Genomic DNA, 24,621 nt, shown 5'->3' with positions numbered 1-24,621 from the left:
TCTTACAATGCTTTTTGCCTTAAAGTCTAATTTGTAACTCCAACAGCTTCCTTTTGCTAAGGTTGCCATGATATACCTTTTCCATTCTTTTACTTTAAGCCTTTCTGTATTTTAATATTTACAGCATGACTTATAATACACACACACACACACGTTTTGATTTTGTTTTGTCCAGTATGATAAACTTTTAAATATTTAGCTTCTTTATATTTCATGTAGTTGTTCTAATGTTTGTACTTATCACCTGTTGGTGTTTTCCTTTTTTGCACCTATCATATATTACTGTTTTTCTCCCTCTTATTTTTTGCCTTTTTAATCTAGTACTTTTTCAATATTTCATTCCTTTAGTATAGTTAGCTATATATTATTTTATGATTGCCCTAGAGGTTGTGTTTCCTGACTTATTAAATCTGATAGAAACTAGTACTTTCATGACTCCCTATGCAATGCCGATACCTTGGAACATTTTGACTCTTCTTCCTCTCATCACGTGTATTGTTATTGTGGCACTGTAGCCACTGAGCACACACACCCACACGCACATGCCCCATGATTCACACATGTACACCCTCTTCAGTACTTCTCATTTTTCCCTTTACTCTCCAGGCTTTCATCTGAGATCACTTTTATTTTGCTTAATGAACTACATATACTATTTCATTTATCAAGAAACTGCTAACTGGCACTTAAATTGTATATTACAAAAATACTGCTAGTAATAAATTCTCTCCATTTTTATTCTTCTGAAAATTATCTTTATTTTTTCTTACTCTATCAAGTATATTATTATTGAGTATAGAATTCTAAGTTGGCAGTTTACTTTCAGCACTTTACTCTTTTGTTGAAAAGTCAGTTGTGAATTTTTTTTTTTTTCTCATTTGAAAGTAACATGGCCTCTTTTTTTTTGGTCTTTATTTTTTGGAAGTTTCCCCATGACATGCCAAAGATGTGGTTTTCTTTGTCTTTATCCTGCTTTGGTTTGTAGAGCTTCCTTGATCTATGGCTTAATGTTTTTTTCTTTATTTTGGAACATTTTAGCCATTATCTCTTCCAATGGTGCTTCTGTCAGATTCTCTCTCCTTTCCTGGAGCTGCCCCTAAACATGCACCAAATGCACTCTCACCAAGTCCCATAGAACTCATGCTCGTGTTTTCATTTTCTAGCCTTTCATCTCTGAGTTTCAGTCTGGCTGTTTTCTTTTGCTTATTTTGTGGTTTAATTGTCTCTTTAGTTGTGTCTAATCTGCAAACTCATCTGTTGAGTTCTTAATTTCACTCTGTTTTTCAGAATTTCACTCAGAATTTCCATTTGAACCTTATTGTAATTTCTAGTTCTCTGCTGAGATTACAATAAGGTTCAAATGGAAATTCTGAGTGAATTTCATTTAGTTTATTGAATATGTTAATCACAGCTTTTGCAAAGTCTGATAACTCCAATACTTGGATCTCACATGTAACTATTTCTATTGCCTGTTTTTTCTCTTGCTTTTGGTTGATTATTGCTTTATTTTATCCTGGGTTATTTTTCATTGCATGCCAAACATTGTGTATAAAAAACTTAAGTTGTTTTAGGTGTTCTTGATAATATGATAGTCCTCCAGAGAGGATAAACTTTAAAAAATTTTAAATATATCTTCCCTTCTCTTTATTGTGGCCTAATTTACATCAGAGAAATGCACAGATCTTAAGTGTGTAATTTGACAAATGTATATCCTACATCCCTCTCAAAATATGGCATATTTTATCAATCCATGTGTCTTGTTCTAAATAAATTCTCTACCTTGACAACGTAAATATCAACTGATGAATGTACAAACAGCTGTGGTATAGACACACAGTGGAATACTACACAGGGATAAAAAAGAAAATACCATGATACAAATACCTGGATGAATCACAAAATATTATGCTGAATCAAAGAGACTGAATAGAAGCTATACAAGCTGTATGGTTACATTTCTATGAAACTCTATAGAAAAGTCTAATCTAATGTGTAGTTATAGAAAGTCCATTAATGGTTGTTTGGGGCCAGGCATAGAGGATGGATATTGACTGAAAAGGGCACATGGGAGCTTTTGGGAGTGATGGAATATTCTATGTATTCAATGTGATTGTGGTTTGCACAGGTATACACATTTGTCAAAATTAATTGAACTGTACTCTTAAAATGGGTGTATTTTATTGTATATAAGTTGTACCCCAGTAAAATTCATTTTAAAATGTTAATCAGCTTTTCTACTCCTTAGTTGGAGGGTTCATCTGTTACAAGTTAATCTGTCACAGCCAGAAGCATAAGTCTATTAATATAATTTTACACGGGGGGTGGAGCAAGATGGCGGAGGAGAAACACCCCCAGACAGAGTGTCTCTGCAAACAAGACAGTTTCTAGAAGAAATTAGAAGAAGCAAGCAGACGAGCACACATTGGACGAGGGTTGGAAGGAGGGGTACCAGAGACTATGGGAGACTCGACAGGAGGAGGTTGCAGAGGAGAACTGCAAGCAGAGACTTCCCAAGAAGCTTAGAGACCAGCGGCAAGGGTAGGTGGAGCGGTTAACTTTCCCCTCCCCTGCAACTGGGACTACTGGTGGGCATCCCAGAGGGTGGAGAGACCTGAGGACACCATCCCAGAGATGGCCACAACCAGTGAGTGGTAAGCCAGTAGCGGACGCGGCACCAGGCTCCCAAATCCCTCAGGCACCTCCGTGTGCACAGACTGGAGCCGCGTAGCAGGCGCCATATTGCCTCCTCCTCCCCTCCCCCGACCCTACCCGCGGCTGCCCAGAGACACAATACAGCCACCAGCCGGAGGCACCTCCAGGGAACGGGACCTTCCCTTTTGGGGCCCTTCAGCTGACTGAGGGGAACTCAGACTGTGAGCTCCCTACCTGCCAGCCCTCCCAGGTGCTGCTGGCACGGTGATCCCAGGAGAACGGGGCAGACCCTGAGGCTGAGAGACATCAACCCAGCGTGGGCTCCTGTGGGTGAATTGGGACTGGCACTCCTCTCCCTGGTGGGGTCAGGGAGTGAATTCTGGGGCCCAGAGGTCAGACCTGCGGATCAGATCCCGTGCACCCAGGTCTCGCATTGCCTGGGGCATAGAGGGGATACTCATGAAGGAGCCTGCTAGGGTGTGTGTGCCTTAAAGGGCGGATCAGCATCCTGGAGGGCAACCCTCCTCCCAAGGGGGGGCAGTGCACCCAGCCCAGGCAGCGATTCTGCACAGGGAACCTCCCGGCCAGTATCACAGCCAGGGGAGGCCCGGTGGCATGAAGTCTGGCCTGTTGGCAGAGGCCCAGGAGTAGTCGCAGAATTGGGGAGGGTGGAAAGGAGCAAGGCCTGCTCCAGACTGCAGGTCTCAGATGGCCCCACCACCACAAGCAGACTTTCTGACTGAGTAGGGCCATTCCAGACCCTCCCTGACAGCTTTTCCTGGAAGCAGAGAACAGATTTTCAACTCCTGCTAACAGCATTGGTAGTGCCTGAGGGCAGGCTTACACAACCCAGCTCTGCCCAGACTCACTCCCAGACCAGCCCTCAATGAGGGGGAGAATAAGGACACACTTGGAAGTCCCATGGCCCTACCCACCACCTGAGGCACAAGAGTGCCTCTCCAGAGGAATAAGAGCTGTATACAAGACCCAAAAACAACAGTGTAGCCTGCACCTCCCAGCAAGTGCCACCTATCAACAGGGAGGACATTCTACACACCCTTCTACAACATCTACTGACTTATGATATAGGGTGTGGTCAAATCGCACCCACAAACACCACCTACTGGCTCAGAGACTAAACAGGGTATGTCATCACCCAAACGAAAACCTAAAGGTAAGAAGCAACAACTGATCCAGATGGGAAGAAATCTGTGAAGGAACTCTGGAAATATGAAAACCCAAATGGAAAGCACATCCCCAAAGAGGAACACCAGCCCCTCAGAAATGGACATCAACCAAAATCAGACCACTAAAATAACAGAAAAATTTCGAGCATGGATCGCAAGAAAATTCAACAACTTGCAAGAACAACTGGATAACCAACACAAAGAAAACACAAAAAGACTCCAGGACCTGGAACAAAAATTCACTAAAGAAATTGAAACAATGAAAAATATAACCGAACTCCTGGAAATCAAGAATCAATTGAGGGAACTACAAAACACAGTGGAAAGCCTCAAGAACAGGGTAGATCAAACAGAAGAAAGAATCTCAGAGATTGAAGATAAAGCCTTCCAATTAAATAAATCAGTCACAGAGATAGAGCAGAGAAACAAGAGAAAAGAGCAAAGCCTACAAGAGATGTGGGATTATGTGAAGAAATCTAATGTGAGGGTTCTACGGTTACCCAAAGGGGAAGAAGAAAACACTCAAGGGTTGGATGAGCTATTTGAAGATATAATAGAGGAAAATTTCCCAGGCCTTGGTAAAAATCTTGATATACAAATTCAAGAAGTTCAGAGGACCCCTAGGAGATTCAATGCAAACAGGAAGACGTCAAGACATGCAGTCATCAGACTGACCAAAATGTCAACCAAAGAGGCCCTTCGATGAGCTATAAGACAAAAGAAGCAAATAACACACAAAGAAAAGCCAATCCAAATAATGCCAGACTTCTCCACTAAAACTTTACAAGCAAGGAGAGACTGGGGCCCCATTTTCACTCTTCTGAAACAAAATAATACCCAGCCTAGAATCTTATTCCCTGCAAAACTAAGTTTTTTATATGAAAGAGAAACCAGACATTCTCAGATAAGCAAAGATTGAGGGAATTCACCAAGACAAGACCAACCCTTCAAGGAGTACTCAAAACAGTGTTACCCACGGATCAGCACAACAAACAGTCACAAATGTAAATCTACTCAAAAGCTAAAGATCAAAGCCAAGAAACCACAAAGGCTCAAGAGAGAAAACAAAGCAACAAATTTCAACTCAACAAAATGAATAGAAATCTGCCCCATCTATCAGTTATCTCAATAAATATGAATGGCTTGAACTTCCCACTCAAGAGACATAGGCTGGCCGGATGGATAAAAAAATACAAGCCAAGTATCTGCTGCCTTTAGGAAACACATCTAACCTTCAAGGATGCAGTTAGACTAAAGGTAAAGGGGTGGAGAACAATATTTCAAGCAAACGGAAGCCAAAAGAAAGCTGGTGTGGTGGTGCTGATTACAGATAACTTAGTTTTTAAATTAACAAAAGTAATAAAACACAAAGAAGGTCACTATATAATGGTGAAGGGCACAGTTCAACAAGAAAACATAACAATTCTAAATATATATGCACCCAACCTAAGTGCACCCAGATTCATAAAGCAAACTCTACTTGATCTAAACAAATGGATAAACAACAACACCATAATAGTCGGAGACTTTAACACCCCACTGACAGCACAGGACAGATCCTCCAAACAGAAAATCAACAAAGAAATAATGGACTTAAACAGAACTCTAGAACAAATGGGCCTGACATTTACAGGACATTCTACCCCAAAACCACTGTGTATATGTTCTTCTCATCAGCTCATGGGTCATTCTCTAAGATTAACCATATCCTAGGACACAAAACATGTCTCAAACAATTTAAAAAAATAGAAATCATACCATGTATCTTTTCAGATCACAATGGAATAAAAGTAAAAATCAACCCTAACAGGAACTCTCATTTCAACCAAAGTCATGGAAACTAAACAACCTTCTGCTGAATGATCACTTCAAAAATGAGGAAATCAAGATAGAAATCAAAAGATTCTTTGAACTAAATGACAAAGGAGACACAAGTTATCAAAACCTGTGGGACACAGCTAAAGCAGTCCTGAGAGGAAACTTCATTTCCATAAATGCCTATATCCAAAAGTTGAAAAGATCACAAATAAACAACCTAATGAATTGTCTCACAGAGCTGAAAAAAAAAGAACAGATCAACCCCAAACCCCGCAGAAGAAGTCAAATCAATAAGATCAAATCAGAACTAAACAAAATTGACAACAGGGAAACCATATGGAAGATTAACAAAAAGTTGGTTCTTTGAAAAAATAAACCAAATTGACACACCTTTGGCTAGACTAACAAAAAGCAGAAAAGAAAAATCTCTAATAAGCTCCATCAGGAATAATAAAGGAGAAATTACAACGGATGCTATGGAGATGCAAGATATAATTCATGAATACTACAAAAACCTCTATGCACACAAACTGGAAAATGTTGAGTAAATAGACAATTTCTTAGAAACACACAGCCTCCCTAGGCTCAACCAGGAAGAAATAGAATTCTTGAACAGACCAATATCAAGTAATGAAATTGAAACAGCAATAAAAAACTTTCCTGAAAAGAAAAGTCCTGGACCAGATGGTTTCACACCCGAATTTTACCGCATCTACAAAGAAGAACTGGTGCCTATCCTGCAGAAATTATTCTACAACATCGAGAAGGATGGAATCCTCTCCAACACATTTTATGAAGCAAACATAACCCTGATCCCCAAACCAGGAAACGATGCAATAAAAAAAGAAAACTACAGAACAATATCCCTTATGAATATAGAGGCAAAAATTATCAACAAAATCCTAGCCAATCGAATCCAGGTCCTTGTCAAGAAAATAATCCATCACAACCAAGTAGGCTTTATCCCAGGGATGCAGAGATGGCTCAACATACACAAATCTATAACTGTAATTCATCATATAAACAGAAGCAAAAACAAAGACCATATGATCCTCTCAATAGATGCAGAAAAAGCATTTGAAAAAATTCAACACCCTTTTTTGATAAGAATGCTCAACAATATAGGCATAGATGGGGCTTACCTAAAATGATACAAGCCATATATGACAAACCCCCAGCCAATATCATACTGAATGGGGAAAAATTGAAAGTATTCCCACTTACAACTAGAACAAGACAAAGTTGCCCACTATCTCCACTTCTATTCAACATAGTGCTGGAAGTCTTTGCTACAGCAGTCATACAGGAGAGCGGAATTAAGGGCTTCCAAATGGGAGCAGAAGAGATCAAACTCTTACTCTATGCTGATGACATAATATTATACGTAGAAAACTCCAAAGATTCAACCATGAGACTCCCTGAATTGATAAATGAATTTGGTAAAGTCCCAGGATACAAAATCAATACACAGAAATCAGAGGCATTCATATATGCCAACAACAGTACAAGTAAGAACCAAATCAAAGACTCAATTTCCTTCAAAATAGCAACAAAGAAAATAAAGTATCTAAGAATCTATTTAAGGAGGTAAAAGACCTCTACAGGGAGAACTATGAAACACTGAAGGAAATAGCAGAGGATGTAAACAGGTGGAAGAATATATCACGCTCATGGGTCGGCAGAATCAACAAAAATGTCTATACTACCCAAAGTGACCTACAGAGTCAATGCAATCCCTATCAAAATGCCACCATCATTTTTCACAGATATAGACAAAATAATTTTACGCTTTGTATGGAACCAGAGAAGATCCCATATAACAAAAGCAATCCTAGGCAATAAAAACAAAACAGAAGGTATCAATTTACCAGACTTCAAACTATACTACAAGGCTATAGTAGTTAAAACCAGTTGGGACTGGCACAAGAACAGGGACATTGACCAGTGGAACAGAACTGAGAACCCAGATATAAAACCATCCTCATATAGCCAACTAATCTTCGACAAAGCAGACAAAAACATACACTGGGGAAAAGAATCCGTATTCAATAAATGGTGCTGGGAAAACTGGATAGCCACATGTAGAAGACTGAAACAAGATCCATACCTTTCACCTCTCACAAAAATCAACTCACGCTGGGTAACAGACTTGAACCTTAGGTGTGAAACTATTAGAATTCTAGAGGAAAACATTGGAAATACTCTTCTAGACACTGGTCTAGGCAAAGAATTTATGAAGAAGACCCCAAAGGCAATCACAACAACAACAAAAATAAATAAATGGGACCTGATCAAATTAAAAAGCTTCTCCACAGCCAAAGAAACTGTTATGAGAGCAAACAGGCAACCCATAGAATGGGAGAAAAGTTTTGCAAGCTACAACATCCGATAAAGGGCTGATAACTAGAATCTATTTAGAACTCAGAAAAATCAGCAAGAAAACATCAAACAACCCTATCAAAAAGTGGGCAAAGGACATGAACAGAAACTTCTCAAAAGAAGACAGAATAATGGCCAACAAACATATGAAAAAATGCTTAACATCTCTAATCATCAGGGAAATGCAAATCAAAACCACAATGAGATATCACTTAACTCCAGTGAGAATGGCCTTTATGAAAAAGTCCCCAAACAATAAATGTTGGCGTGGATGCGGAGAGAGAGGAACACTCCTACACTGCTGGTGGGACTGCAAACTAGTTCAATCTCTGTGGAAAGCAATATGGAGATACCTCAAAGCAATACAAGTAGATCTACCATTTGATCCAGCAATTCCACTACTGGCCATCTACCCAAAAGATCAAAAGTCACTTTATGAAAAAGACACATGCACTCGAATGTTTATAGCAGCACAATTCACAATTGCAAAGTTGCGGAAACAACCCAAGTGCCCATCAATTCATGAATGGATTAATAAAATGTGGTATATGTACACCATAGAGTACTATTCAACTTTAAGAAGCAATTGTGATATAGCACCTCTTGTATTTTCCTGGATAGAGCTGGAACCCATTCTACTAAGTGAAGTATCTCAAGAATGGAAAAACAAACACCACATGTACTCACCAGCAAATTGGTATTAACGGATCAACACCTCAGTGGACATACAGTAATAACATTTATCGGGTGTCGGGCAGGTGGCAGGGGGGAGGAGGGGATGGGTGTATACAAACACAATGAGTGAAATGTGCGTTTGGGGGATGGTCACGCGTGAGGCTCTGACTTGAGGTGGGAGGGGGGCATGGGCAATATACATAACCTTAACACTTATACCCCCATAATACACTAAAATAAAAAAAAATTAAAATATATATAATTTTACATATTATCATGCATATTGTTTAATCCTCCCAGTTCTGTGTCATCTGCAGATTGTTTGCTTTAAGTCACTAACAAAAACTTTTGAACAACATGGTATTAAGACAAAGTCTTGGGTCACCCAGTTATTCTTGTAGCATAGTATATACCAGTAAGCCACTTATCAACATCAGCAGTTCTTAAACAGCTGCATATTTCTCTAAAAGTACCAGAAGCTAACTTATTTTTATGTCCTTATCCAAAGGACAATATGTGCAATTTCGCCAAAGGCTTTGCTGAATCTTAGATTGTATTTACACCATTCCTTTCATTGACCAACATTGTTTTCCCCTCAAATTGAAAAACAAAAAAATTGTTCAAATGTTTCCTCTATTATTTATCCAACATCACTGACACATGTTCTGGGATTCCGTTTACAAGTTCCACAGAAGCATACCAAAATGCAGTTGGTCTAGTTTTAGTGACAGATTCATTTAAAATTTTCATTTCTCTCCACAGCTTTTCGTGGCGCTGCAGTCACATCTCTGCATTGCTTGTTTCATCCCTTCCTGTTTGAAGCTGACTCTGCTTGCTGCGGATGTTGGCCTTTCCTATACTTCTTGATCTGAACATAGTTTTAAGGCACTTTTTGTTGAGCAGCATGTTCTGAAAGTTCACTAGGAATCTTAATGGTCCCATTTTTATAAACTTGTAGTATTATCTGATCGTTTTGATTATAAGCTCTGCATAATCAACCTTAGTGCATCCTTCGGACTCTTAGTTCATCAGAGGTCTTCCTGTGCAAGGAAATTTATTTAGTTACCACTCTTCCTTCCCACTTGCCTCTCACTAACCAAATACAGTCACCTCCCAGTGCCTGTGGGGATTGGTTCCATGCCCCTGTGGATACCAAAATCCAAAGATGCCCAAGGCCCTGATATAAAGTGCACAGTATTTGCATATAACCTACGCACATCCTCTCATACCTCTTAAATTATCTCTAGATCACTTATGCTTATAATAGTAAATGCTGTTATACTGTTTTCATTTTTTTTACTGTTGTATTATATTTTGAATATTTTCAATCCATGATTGGCTGAATTTGCAGATGCAGCATCCGTGGCTACAAGGAGGTTATCTTTACTTATCAAATGCTTCCCCAAGAATTCACGGAATTATTCGTTCTTACACTCTCAAGCTTAAAGACCTCTCAAGCAATCTCAGTTTGCTGAAATCAGATTCTGAGCATGGTTCACCAAACCCAGTATTCCATTTCCTCGCAATTATGCACAGGGACGAAGGGGTCACTGTCTCCCGAGTGTCCTATCATTCCCAACCACCAACTACGATCATCCAGATAGCTGCTTCCTTCAAAAAGTGTCAGCAAGGTGGGACTCGATTCCAGATCTCTACTTATAGCAGGTGTCAGGATGGTTGAAGACTCGGAATTCTACAGGTTGTTTCTGCGTATGTTATATAATCTACTTTAAATAGACATGACCCAAATCTTCTAAATAGTTGAGTGGCATCATGTAATTACCCTAAACTGCCACGTACTTCTTCCAGCATCACTTCGATGCTCATGTTTCCAGCCCCTAGGTTCATGAGTTTCTTTACAAATGAAAGTCTCACTTAGGTTATCACACAATCTGTCTTTCCTATTCAACCTATTCCATTGGGACCTAATGCATCTATAACCATTTTATTGTAAGCCTTTGCAATGTCTTCAGGATATTTAGCTTATGAGAAAACATGAAGCTTATTTGATTTTTTGGATACTCTGGGTATCATAGATACCTGAAAGCAAAATATTGGGCCAAACAGCCTTTACTGTAAAGATTATTTCTGTGTTTTGCTGCCACCGTGGTGCTTCTGTTAATGAATTCTTTCAACTTTCAATTCAGAGATTATATATGGCCTTTCTTGTCATATATAATTTAAGTCATCTTAAAGTTTAAGTAATCTTGATCAGTTCAGTTTCTTGCCAAACATTCCTTCTGGTCTTTAAGAGAATTGTCCCCTCCTATGAACCATCATTGTGTTATTGCCACACTAATAATGAAAACTAACACTCTTTACACACTTACCATGGCTCCAGGGTTGTGCTGGTAAATGTTTAATAACTGGCACAAAATACACCCACATATGTAAGTTTATAATAAATTTTACTAATATAAATAAAATATATAATACTCTTATTGCAAATTCTACATAACCAATTTATTCTCAAAGAATTTTTATTGATTTTTCCCTAAGTTTTGTATCTACAGCCAATGACTGCAATTAATGAGCGTAATCTGCCATGAATGTTGGCTGATGTTTTTATTTACACTGATAAGACAAAAGAGAACAATCAACACATGTCAGAATTTTAATCATTTGTCAACGATGTATCTGGCTTCTTTGCTGAGTCAGATAATAGTTTCTGAATACTGGAAGCATATTTCTCCAATTTTTGTGTTATTCACAATATAATGGCTACAGACGCACTTTTAATTTTAATCTGCATTAACAACTTTTCTGATCATTCTCTTAAATCTAGACAAAAACAACAAAACAATAAACCAATCCCTGATTTGGTTTATACACTGCCACCATAAAACTGTCAGTGTCAAACTCCTATGATGTCACCGAATGCAGAATTGAGAAAGGATACGTGACATACACCATCACATAGTACTTGCAACACACCAATGCCACGTAAGTTTAAGAGTACAGGTAACAGTAAAAGGTAAAAACAAAACAAACAAAAAACAACTAAGTTTTGACTGTTAACTTTGTTTTTAAATGATCCCCAAGTCTCAACTGAAAAATAAAATGATAAAAATCTGCAGGGTCCCACTCCATCCCTTTCTTTTCCTTACAGTGTTATCTGTTGAAGAAGCCAGACCTTTTGACGAGTAGAGTTTCTCACAGTCTATTTTCTTGATTTCATACTCATGATGAAGTTCTCTCTCCTTTGTATTTCCTGGAAGCCAGATTCAGAGTCGGATTCAGGTTTGAGGTTCAATTCCTCTGATGAGACCATAGAGGTCTTGTTTTCTTCCCCCCGGAAGCATGTAATGCCGAGTTCTCCTTTTATGATGCTAGTAGCCTTTGGCGCTTAATGCCTGTATTTATTAACTCAATGGGGTGGTAGCAAATGGATGGTACTTATCATTTCTTTTTCAATTATTGCTTCAAAACTTTTTTTAATCAAGCGTCTCACTCTGTTGCCCGGGCTAGAGTGCCGTGACATCAGCCTAGCTCACAGCAACCTCCAACTTCTGGGCTCAAGCAATCCTCCTGCCTCAGCCTCCCGAGCAGCTAGGACTACAGGCATGTGCCGCCATGCCTGGCTAATTTTTTCTATACATTTTTAGTTGTCTGGCTAATTTCCTTCTATTTTTAGTAGAGACAGGGTCTCGCTTTTGCTCAGGCTAGTCTCAAACTCCTGAGATCAAACAATCCTCCTGCCTTGGCCTCTCAGAGTGCTAGGATTATAGGTGTGAGCCACCACGACCGGCTAGAAACTTTTCTATAGACACTTTCACTCATCTGCCATTCGGTTACCATATGGTCAAGTGCATACAGGAAAGGAAGGATAAAATTTGACTTTATTTATGAGGTTTCAAAAAGATATGAATTGCTTCCCTCTCATTCTCCTAAGGTGACCAATTCTCTTTTTAAATATCATTCTGAATTCATGGGTTTAAACATATTAATGGGCTTTCATTGGAATTATCATTGAAGCTCAAACTACTCTACTTTTTGGCCAGTGGGATCCTCTACAAGTTGCCTCTAGAGCCCTTTTGACAAGATTCTGGTAACATTTGGTGGTTTCCTTGCTGTGCGAGATCTTCCAGGATTACATTGTACATTTCCTATCCCACACCTGGAATCAGTTGGATCTCAAAAAAGCCTTCGTTTCTTTTAATGAGAAATTGTATTTCAAGGTCAAAAATAGGGTGCTAGGGATGGTCCCTTGGTTGGTCATTTTTTTCTAGGTCTTTTAGTGAACAAAGTTAATAAAAAATTATGAACATATAGATACACAGATAAAATACCTCATGTCATATTGATACTCCCAATTCAAATTAAAGACCACAAAGTTTTACTCTATTACAGCTCTAACTCTTGTCCCAGACTCAGATCCTGTTTGTCAAGGACTTAGGGGGTGATAATAAACCATAAGTACTAATTTATTCTCATATTACATACATGCCAGGCAGACCACCACCATGATTGCTAGAAACATTAAATTCTTGCCTATGTTCTCATTTTCCCATTGTAAAAATAGTACTAAATCTTCATTTGTAAAGTATGCAGTCATTATGGACTGCGTTTTCTCCCTGGTGGGCATCACTTCATCTTATTTCTACAAGCAATTAAATAGTTAATGCTTAACCAGCAGACCCTATGCCGACATCTTCATGTGGGGAGTCTGAAACTCAACCTGTAATAGATTCTTAAAGAGGAGCTAATGGGAAGACTCTTTCTTACCTGCTGCTAAGGCTTTTGGGATAGATCCCAAATCCTTGGTGATTCTTTCCTTGAGAATTTTAATTCTACTGCTCCATTTTCACTTGGTATAATGTGTTGCTATTGAAAATTCTGATGATAATCTAGTATTTCTCCTTACAAATTACATGTCCTTTTCTAATAGATAGCCAAAAGATTTACTTCTATTTCTTTATAGTCCAGTAATTGTTACTAGAATATGTCCTGGTACTGGTTGTTTTAAGTCAATGTTAGTTATTTGGTGCTCTTTTTCAAGGCATAACTTTGTTAACTTGTTAAAACTTTGTTTTCTTGAAGTATAGTTTTTCATATTTCTTTTCCTTGCTTTGGTTTTTTAAAAAGTAACTATTTTCTTTGCCTTTTGTCAGTGTCACTTTTTAATCTTTTTAATATTAAATCTTTCAGTTTTAATTTTTAACCTTTTTGCACCTTCTATTTCTTTTAAAGCCTTATCTATTTTATTTATCTGCTCTTATGTTTTCTAGTCTGCAATTCTGAAATATTCTTACTTCTAATAATTTCCTAAGGTCTGTCATCTTATTTCTTAGTTCTCCTAATTCTGATTTATGCTGTCTTTCATATCTCCTATCATTTCCTAGACTTTCAGGTCACTTTGTAACACCACATCGCAACTGCAATTTTGTGTTCTTTTGTGGACAGGTGTTCTGACAGGCTTCCATTTCCCATAGGGCTGCTGTTCTGTTTATTTTCAAATATACACTTTATAAGGGATTTGACTTCAATACTATTTTGTTAATTCTTATGTGAAATCAATTTCCCCACACTTTTGGAATGAGGAAGGATTCAGGAAAGCGTCATTAACCTCACAGAACTCATTTTTGCTATTTGCTCCCTGCATTGGAAAATATGGCAGCTGGCTTCCGGGCTTTCCTGGCTCTGCTTCCCTTCCCAGGTTGATTTAGACAGCCTCTTTCGTCTACAGCCCTATATCCTGGTCGATTTTTATTTCACTCTCAGCAACTTTTCTTCCATGTGAGGCCTTCTCCTGGAAGGGAGTCTGGCAAGCGGGTTGAGAATTCCTGGGGCAAAGGTGTTTCAGCCACTTCAGACCTGACAGTCACGTACTGAGGTTCTCCCGCTGGGGCGCGACCCCAACGCTTCCTTCTTGCTTCTCTGCCACAGAAACCAATGCTGGGAAGATCTTAGAGCTGTCAGTGCTTTGTCCCCATTTGCTTGTATTTTGGGGGTTTGTCAGGGTACCGGGCACCTAGTTTCGCTGTCAGGTTCATTATGTTGTTGTTTTAACGTGGTAACTGAAAAATCATGCTGTTGCCAACACCTTCCCAGAATCCTTCACACACACTCAGCTTTAATACAGGCAGTGTGGTGCAAATGACAGTATAACCACTGCTGCTGCTAAACCCATGCTTTTCCTGACCCCAGTCAGAACACACCACCTCACATTTGATCGTGTCTTGCCAGGTTGATCCGTCTGCTGCTTAGAGCCAGGCCTCAACGATTGAAACTGCTTCATCAAAGCCTTGGACGTGTCTTGCATTTATCTGACAAACTTGTCTTACTTCAACTCAACAAGTACCCAAAAATCGATATTCTCAACACATTGCCCAATTGTGTAGCAATAAACCTTAGCTCAATCTCAGCACACTTGGCAAGACCACAACACTTGTATCTGATTTGGAAGACATGCTGAAGAACTACTGAGATTGACCATTTTGAGTTCACCTACTTATATGTCAGATTAAAGATATACCTTCCCAATCTCTTATTCAGTGTGATGTTTCAATACTACCCATTATTTAAAATAGCAATCGCATATTGTGTGATAGTCAGTATGAGCGGATAAGGAGTTCCACTCACTGTTACTGGCAATGCTCAATCAATTTGGCAAGTATCAACAGGTCAAGAGATGGGGGCATGACCAGAAAGGGCTGTCACAGATGTTGCCATATGTCAGAAATGTCACATCAGATCTGGCTCCCTAACATGAGGCCTGAATTCAGGAAATCTTACAGAACCACGTCATCCAAGGATATTAGGATTCCCCCTTATGACAGAAAAGGTTTCGTTTCCTTCTCAACATAGTGTTGGCTTCCCTGGGGGACTCTGATTCCTCTTTAAGTCCATCCTCCCGAAGAACACTGGACACTTTGAACACAGGGGCCTCAATAGGTCCCACCACAGATGCTGTGAGTAGCCACTCAACAGAATGTCTAAGTCCAACAGCAACTGCTGAAATGGGGGCAGAGGGAAAGGGAAGGAAGAAGACAAGACAGAACATTGTATGTTTCAATAAACTTACCCTGGGAGGAGAGTTTGGTGAGTCAGTTTTACTAGAGGGCAAAGCTTCTACTCCCTATGATTTGCTTAAGTCTGAACTGAAGCCTTTTGTCAATGAGTTAGATTAGTTAGGGTAACTAACAAACTATTAAGCTCCCTCCCTAGAAATTTTAAGATGCTTATAATAGTAGGCCTTTACAAAAGACTTGAAAATATATCAGCAGCTTCTTCAGCAACAGCATTGTATGTGTCCATATGCATGAGTACCCCTCTGAAAGAATTTGGCCTGGGACCCTTAAATCAAATAATTACTTTGATAAAAGCAAAAACAAAAAAAAATGCTAATTCACATCTATTCTACAGGATCTACCTACCAAGTCATCTTCCACACTCTAGCAAGTATCTAGTGAAATCATGTGTAGACTTCCTGAGCTACTTCAAGACTACCAACAATTTCCTTGTATCCATGGCTAGATCTCAGGCTCCTATTTAAAGAGAAGTTTTGTTATGTAGGTTCTTGAAGATCTTCATTACTTCATATAGGGATTATTAAAAATCAGAAGTAAATACAAGGTAAAGTAGCTTGAATCCCAAGGGAAAGCCCCAATTAGAACCATTTCTTTCATTAATTATTTAGAGATAATTTCTAAAATAAAGTTTTAGAAAATCTTTCCCATAAGTATAAAAATTTCTAAAATTTAAATGTAAAATTACTGTGGCATAAATTCCTAAAATGTTAATTATCTCATAGCATTCCTAAGTTTCCTCAAGAGAACAATGTCAATTGAGGCTTCTTTTAATTCATGGCTTCAAACTGGTCTTCCCCAAACTGCAAGCAATTTGATGGCCTTGTATTCAAAGTTAAACCACATTTACCTCCCTCTTTCAACCCCAATATGAGAGCATATAATGGGACAAATATTCAAGTTTGGCAGACCTATGATAAAAATGCATTTCTCTCCTTAAACTTTTCTAGTGTCATGTGCTTAAGAGACAAGCATAAGAACTATGAAATAGTGTATGCTTTAGGTTGTGTATTTTTGAAAGAATTTTGCAGAACGTGCATTTTGCAATTGCTTATCCCTCAACAACCAAACTTCTGGAGCAGCACTGCCCAGCAGACTTTTCTGTGGGGATGGAAATGTTCTCTATCTGCACCATCCAACATGGTGGCCATTTAACTCCATGTCATTACTGACCATTTGAAATGTAGACACTGTGACTAAGTAACTAAATTTTTAAATTCTATTTAATTTTAATTAAATTCTTTTGGGTATTTACCAAGAAGTGGAATTACTATATCATATGGTAATTTTGTTTTTAATTTTTTGAGGAATTGCCATTCTGTTTTCCACAGTGGTTGTACCATTTTACATTCCCACCAACAGTGGACAAGGTCTCCAATTTCTTCACATCCTCACCAACATTTGTTATTTTCTGTTTTTTTGAAAGTAGCCATCCTAACGGGTGTGAGGTGATCCCTTAGCTTTGATATGCATTTCTCTAATAATCAGTGATGTTCAGCACATTTTCACATGCTGGCCATTTGTCTAACTTCATTGGAGAAATGTCTATTCAAGTCCTTCATCCACTTTTGAATCAGGTTTTTACTGCTGAGTTGTGGCAGTTCCCTCTATATTCTGGACATCACTCCCGTACCACATATGTAAATTTGCAAATATTTTCTCCCATTCTGTGGTTTGCCTTTTTATTACTGTTATCTTTTGATACCCAAATTTTTAGAATTTTCATGTAGTACAATTTGTCTTTTTATTGTTGCCTTGCATTCAATGTCATATCCAAAAAGTCCCTGTCCAATCCAATGGATCTCTGAGATATCTGTTTGCCCACGCTCATAGCAGAATTATCACAACAGCTCAAACGTGGAAGCAACTCTGTGCATCAACAGATGAACTGACAAGCAAAATGTGGTATATACATATTATACAAGGGAGTATTATTCAGCTTTAGAAAGGAAATTCTGCAATGTTTTCAACATAAATAAATCATAGGACATTATGTTAAGTGAAATAAACCAGTCACAAAAACACAAATACTGTAAGACTCCACTTGTATGAAACAGAGTAGTCAACATCATAGAGACAGAAAGTAGAATGGTGGTTGTGTGGCTGTCAGGGGTTGGGAGGAATGCAGATTTACTGTTTAATGGGTATAGCGTTTCAGTTTTACAAGATGAAAAGGGTTCTGAAGATGGATGGAGGTGATGATTGCACAACAATATGAATGTACCTGATGCCACTGTTCACCTAAAAATGGTTAGGATGGCAAATTTTATGTATGTGTATTTCACCACAATAAAAAAAAAATTAATCGCCATGTGTGGCTGGTTGCTACAATAATTGTACAACACTGCTCTAGAACATAAGTGAAAGCAGACATTCCTATTAAAGGAGATTAATGGACATAATGGCTTGCCTGTCCAGGAATGCCAGTGGGTAGAAACAGACCCATTGAAGTCTGATTACTTGCCAGGGGAGGGAGAGGAATGCTCGTTTACTCTCTATACAACTAGAACTAGGAGAAATCAGTAGAAAACAGAACCTACTCTCTGCCACCTCTATGCTCATAACAAAAGGACATAATATATAAAAGAAGGAAAACAGAAGTTTTAATACACCACATAAATAAAAACATAGCTTGAAAACAGATTACACCAACAGCAAAGTTACTTGTTTCTTCCACAAATGATACCACTGGACATGCCAGAATGTGCTTCACATAAACTGATCACCAAGTTTAAATAGAAATAACATAACTCATCAAAATATTACTTCCCTTCAGGCTTAGGCTTACCATTCTGTGCCACTGACTGAGCATGACTTTAGACATTCACAGTCAATCTGGGCCTCAGCTCTTTAATCCATGAAATAATAAACTATGAATGAAAGGTCCCTACTGGTACTTTCCTGCTTTAACAATTGATGAGTCTGAGTTTTACTTGAGCATCAAAATTCCCATTTTTTTTTTCTAAATATAGTCAGGCACTGCATAATGATGTTTCAGTTAATGACAGACCACATATACAATGGTGATCCCATAAGACTGTAATACCGTATTTTTTCTGTACATTTTCTATGTATAGATAAACAAATATTAATACTTTCCACTGTGTTACAACTGCCTGCAGTATTCAGTACCGTAACATGCTGCACAGGTTCACAGCCTAGGAGCAACAGGCTGTACACCACACAGCCTAGGTGTGGCGCGGGCGCTACCATATAGGTTTGTGTAAGTACATACACTCTGTGGTGTTCACACAATAATAAAATCACCTTATGACTCATTTCTCAGAATGCACTCCTGTCATTAAGTGACACATGACTATATAAACAATCTCTCAAAATGCCCAGGAGGAAAACGAAGCCTTGAACACTATGCTGAATCTTCACCTGTCACTCTACTGTGACTTTACAGTGGTTGTGGTTTTTGTTGTTTGAGACAGGGCCTTGCTCTATTGCCCAGGCAATGGCAAGATCACAGCTCACAGCAAATTCAAACTCCTGGGCTCAAGCAATCTTCCTGCCTCAACACCCCAAGTCGCTAGGACTACTGGTGCACACCACCATGCCTGGCTTTTTAAGACTTTATTTTGTAGAGATGAGGTCTCACTATGTTGACCGGGTTGGTCTCAAACTCCTGGACTCAAGTGATCCTCCCACCTCAGCCTCCCAAAGTGCTAGGATTACAGGCGTGAGCCACCACATCCAGCCTGCAGTGGTTTTGATGTCAACCTCTGCAAAGACCGTTTATAATGGCCTCAATAGCATCATTTATCATTCTGATTTCTCTATGGACTTCATCAACATTACAAGGTTTATGACAATACTACAAGTTTCAAAGCTACTAGGGGCATAAGCCACAACTATCAGAACTACCTGAAAGCTTTGGCTATTAGCATCAATAATTAAAATCTTTACCAAGGACTGTTTTTTGGAAAACATTAAAAGAGAGGAAGTAAAATTAAGGGAGGGGAGGGCTGATGAGAAAAAATAAGAAGCCAGACTTTTGCAAATACGTATTGTAGTGGTTTGTTAAACAGTTACCTTGTTCTACAAGTGCTCTGTTGATGAGAGTGCTATGAAAGTGCTTTTTTCTTTTCTTTTTTTTACCCTGTGGGAGAAGGGAAGCAATGAAGGAAATGAAAGAGTTCATTTAAGACTCACAGTCACATAACGCTAATTTGCAAAAGCTCAATCCAGCTGAATATACTTACCGCCACCACTGGTCCACAAGACTTCAGTTGAGCAGACTAATTGAGATTCTCCAGGAGAACGCCCTTGTCTTTAGTAGCTACAGAATGACTAATTAGGCATTCTGTACCTCCCCTTCTCCAGAATACTAGGTCTGACTCTGCTTGGCCTAAGTATGCAGTTTATAAATTTCCAATAGACTCCAATGAACCATTATTGTAAGACTGTTGATTGTGTTTTGCACTCTTGTTTCTGCTTTCTTTTTTGTCTCAAACTGAAGTTGCAATTAATAGGACTCTATTAGCTATATTATACTGTTTTAAAAAACAAAAACAAAAAACTATGCCCCACCTCCAATACTGTAACATACATGCTAAAGTCCCTATTAAACACCATTTCTAGTCTCACACTAGAGAAGTGCTTTCTACAAAAGAAGATTATTAGAGCTGATGTCTTGAGTTCAGCGAGAATAAGAAACTCCATAAAATCTTATTTTCTACCTATTTTCAATTCTCTATAGTGATGCAGTATCATTGAACATTTGACTTTTATTAGACCAGTGAGAGTGTGGCACCTGTTTGATTATTTTTATTTTCTTCTTTACTAAAATGACATGCTGCAGACTCCTCTGTGTATAAATTTTTTTAATGCCTAAAGATTTTGAGGAATTAGTGACATGGGAAACTACATGTTTACTTTAAGTATTTAATTAGAAGCCTCTCCCATGAGCTGGAAAAAATCTCTTGGCACAATTATGGAACACTATTTTCTCCTCATTGCTATCCTAATATCCAATATTGTGGGCTTGCAAAGAAGTATGGAATGAAACTAAAATCGTATAAAGGTCTCCATGTAGCCACTATTATTATTAATAAGTTCTCATTTTATGTAATAATGGCATACACATTTACATATACATGTGCATATGTATGTATATATTTTATAAACACATATAAAGCCCATCTACCCCTAAGCCCAAAATTTGGCTGAATTATTACATTTGTACTTTTTTTTTTTTTTTTTTTTTTTTGAGACAGACTCTCACTTTGTTGTCCAGGCTAGAGTGAGTGCCGTGGCGTCAGCCTAGCTCACAGCAACCTCAAACTCCTGGGCTCGAGTGATCCTTCTGCCTCAGCCTCCCGAGTAGCTGGGACTACAGGCATGTGCCACTATGCCCGGCTAATTTTTTATATATATATATCAGTTGGCCAATTAATTTCTTTCTGTTTATAGTAGAGACGGGGTCTCGCTCTTGCTCAGGCTGGTTTTGAACTCCTGACCTTGAGCAATCCGCCCGCCTCGGCCTCCCAAGAGCTAGGATTACAGGCGTGAGCCACAGCGCCCGGCCTACATTTGTACTTTTCACATAAGAAAAAAAATTTATAGATTTGTCTCTATCTAAAATGTAATATCATTTTTTCAGAGATATTTCATTGTTTCTCCAGAGTAAAAGATAAATTTTTCACTGCTATAAAATTTAAATAAGCAGTTTTCTCCTAATTGGAATGTGATAATGTATTTGAATATACTTTTTCTTTCAATTTCCAAGTACCTTTTTTAATGATGCTATGAAGGAAGGCCTATTAGTAAATGAAATTCCACTGACAATTTATTTTAGCTTTTAATATATTTTCTACTATAAAATCAAGCTGTCAAGACAGGAAAATATAACTGGTTTTGTTATTACAAAAACAAGTGAGAATTTTTAATTCACAAAGGATGAAAACACAAGACATTGATCTCACTGTACATATAATATTACAATAAACTAATTAGCTGCAGACTAGGAACACATTTAAGACTTCACATACACACATATGTACTTTGAAACAAGAAACACAGGACAATTTTAATCTTTGATATGTTCATGACCACCAAGAGAAAGAACATCACTGATTTGAGTCTAATTGTTTTACTGGTATACAATCACAACATAAGCCAGCCCGAAAGCATTACTGTATTATTAAGGACATCTTTAGGCAAATATAAGCATTCTGATTTGGGGCTTTTTCTCCCCACCCAAAACCACCTGCTTTAGCTATCAGGTAGTTTGGTTGTTATTAATTTAACAAGATCATAACAACAAACACAATATTTTTACCACAAAATTCAGGAGGGAGGATTTTAAGATACATCATACAAAAAATAGTTGTTCCTAAGGAAGGCCACCTATAAATTATAAATGCAATCCTAAGAAAAAGAATCTTAGTCACAAACCATTCACTTTCAAATACTGATGAAGAAATAAAAAGTCCAAATTGTGGGTAGAAGAGGTGTTGGCATGGAAGGGAAGAGAAAATGTATAAAATGAGAAATTATATTTGCCACAGGAAATAGTGGATTCAGTTGATTTTCTAAAATGAGGTATAAGAGTATGCCAGTAAATGCAAAAACAAAAACATTAAAAACCAAAATGCACAGTTCCAATGGAAAAATCTCTAAATCTCTTATAGTTTTCTTTATTAGACATTTCGTATACAGCAGTTAATCTAGAAAAATACATTTAAAAAAATCTTCAACAGACCATGCTCCCTGTAACAAAACCTTCCAAACCCTGTTTTATTATACAAATCAATCTACATTAGTATGTAAAAAGAAATTCTTAAATTTAGCAATGTAATTTTCCATCCAACAACCATCTAATTTACATATGGGTTTCCACTATTCATACTAGAGAGTTAGAATTCTATGATAAATTTTTTCTAATGTTTTCTGTACATATTAAATAATCTAAAAAGGTTCCCCTTGTAGTGCATTTACCATTTAGCAAGTCTATTCAGTATTTTTCCAGTACCATTAGCATTACAGTGATTTACCTGTAAATGTAATTAATATCTAAAAGTGCACACAGTTAACTTTCCCAAATAACAGCCTATTTCTGGAGCAAACCTAATATTCATGGAAAAGATTACCATTATTGTGATTAGAAATGTATGGTTAGAATGTACTCTGAGACTATACAACATGATTATATACATAAGCTAAAGGACATGAAGTCTTTAGCCTATATTTACATCAAATAATGTCTGTTTCCACAGGGTCATACCAAAACTCAGTATGGCACTAGATACAATTAGGATTGTTAGCTACAATTCAGTACAGCAAGACAGCCCAAAATGTCCTGAACTGACTTATGCTAACTAAAACTCCAGTACCTCACAGTGTTTTAAGTAACGTTAGTGTGCTGCTCAAACAAGCAACTAAGATACCCAGTAAGGATGCTGTGCAACATAATAAAAAGACAGCAAGCCTTCATCAGGGGATTATTTTGGGGTTATAGTGAATTTTAGCACTTAGATTGCCACTACATGCACAAACCCTGAAAAAGAAATACACAGGTTTTAAAACAAATATACTTCATTTTGTTTAAAATGCCCAAGAGCATTTTCAAAATAACTGATAGTAAGTATTCTATCAAGTGATGAACCTATAGATATTGAGAAGAAATTCTACATTATCCAGTTTGAGAGAAAAAAAAATGTACTTTTCTTACCAAATCATCCAGTGTATATGACTGGTTAGAATTGTAAGTTTTGCTTTTTACTGAAATTCAGAGTATGAAATGCAAACATTCAGGATAGAATGAATTCAAAATCACACACAGTTCTATCAACTCGCAACAAAGCAGCAAATATGAGGGCCTCTTCCCTTCCCTTCTGATCCCTCAAAAAAGTGCAAAATCAAAAGTCACTGCTTGGTCCAAAAAATAAAATACATTATGTATAAAGATTTGAAATCTGATGGAATCCAGCTTCTATTCCGCAGGTTTTCTTCAGTAAGAATCAACGTCCGAAGATGGAACTTAATTCCAGAAGAATTAATTCTACAATCTGATTTTGGTACACAGTATGAACTGCTATATTACCAGTCTCTTTCTCTGGCTTTAATAGAGTAGGACCAAAAACAATTGCTATACTCTGATAGGTCATTCGGTTTTTTTCTCCATTTTCTATAACTCTAAAGGGGGAAAAAAAAGTTGTTAACAGAAAATAAAAATACGGAAAATTCTTCAAATTGTATTATAAACCTAAGAGTTTGCATTTGGAAAAAAGAAATCATGCTCATTTTGCCACGGTGGCACATAAACTATTTAACCAAGTAGAATTCAGTTCAAATGCCATGTGCATCTTTATTCTGGATAAACACAGCTTAAAGGTATAATCATACATACTTCTAACAAACTTTAAAAGTATAATATTTTAGCTCAGTTTTAAAAATACAACATCGATTTAAATGAATTACAATTCAGGTTGATTACTAGGTTGGTGAAAAAAATTCATTACGGCACAGAGATTAAACTTTGAATTTTACTCATTTTATTTTTTTTAAACCTAACTAGAATCATTTATTTTCATATTCTAATGTTCTTTTTATAGATGAATAAAATCAGTTATTAAAGTGACTATATATAATAGCACCCTAGAGCCACAATGACTTTATTTTAGGGTAATTTTAATACACCTCAATAACCAATCTCATCTTCATATTAACTTTAGCAACAACTTTTGAACACCTACTAGTGCTAAGCATTATATAAACGCTCCACACATATCTACTTTAATATATTCTTCATACCAAACCATTTTACCTATGAGGAACTGATACTAAAAGTTGTTGAGTATCTCTTTCAAGTTACAGAGATAGCAAGTAGCACAGCTGGAATCCCAATCTCAGTCTGAGTGACCCTGATGCCATAG

The 24,621-nt window shown here is 37.6% G+C and overlaps 1 protein-coding gene across 2 annotated transcripts in view; it reads right to left on the bottom strand.

Annotated features, from left to right (window-relative positions):
* Window positions 1–253: 253 nt before the first annotated feature.
* Window positions 254–24,621, bottom strand: part of ARHGAP12 (Rho GTPase activating protein 12) — a 134,830-nt gene continuing 110,462 nt past the window's right edge. For both annotated transcript variants that reach the window (XM_075997466.1, XM_075997467.1), the window contains one exon: window positions 254–23,881. In XM_075997466.1, the coding sequence (XP_075853581.1) occupies window positions 23,707–23,881 (175 nt within the window). In that variant the 3' untranslated portion in view covers window positions 254–23,706. The remainder of the gene's footprint in view (window positions 23,882–24,621) is intronic.

The sequence above is a fragment of the Microcebus murinus genome, chromosome 25 (assembly GCF_040939455.1).
Source record: "Microcebus murinus isolate Inina chromosome 25, M.murinus_Inina_mat1.0, whole genome shotgun sequence".
NCBI classification, from domain to species: Eukaryota; Metazoa; Chordata; class Mammalia; order Primates; family Cheirogaleidae; genus Microcebus; species Microcebus murinus.
Note: the sequence above shows the minus strand (reverse complement) of the source record. Positions and strands in the feature narration are given on the sequence as shown.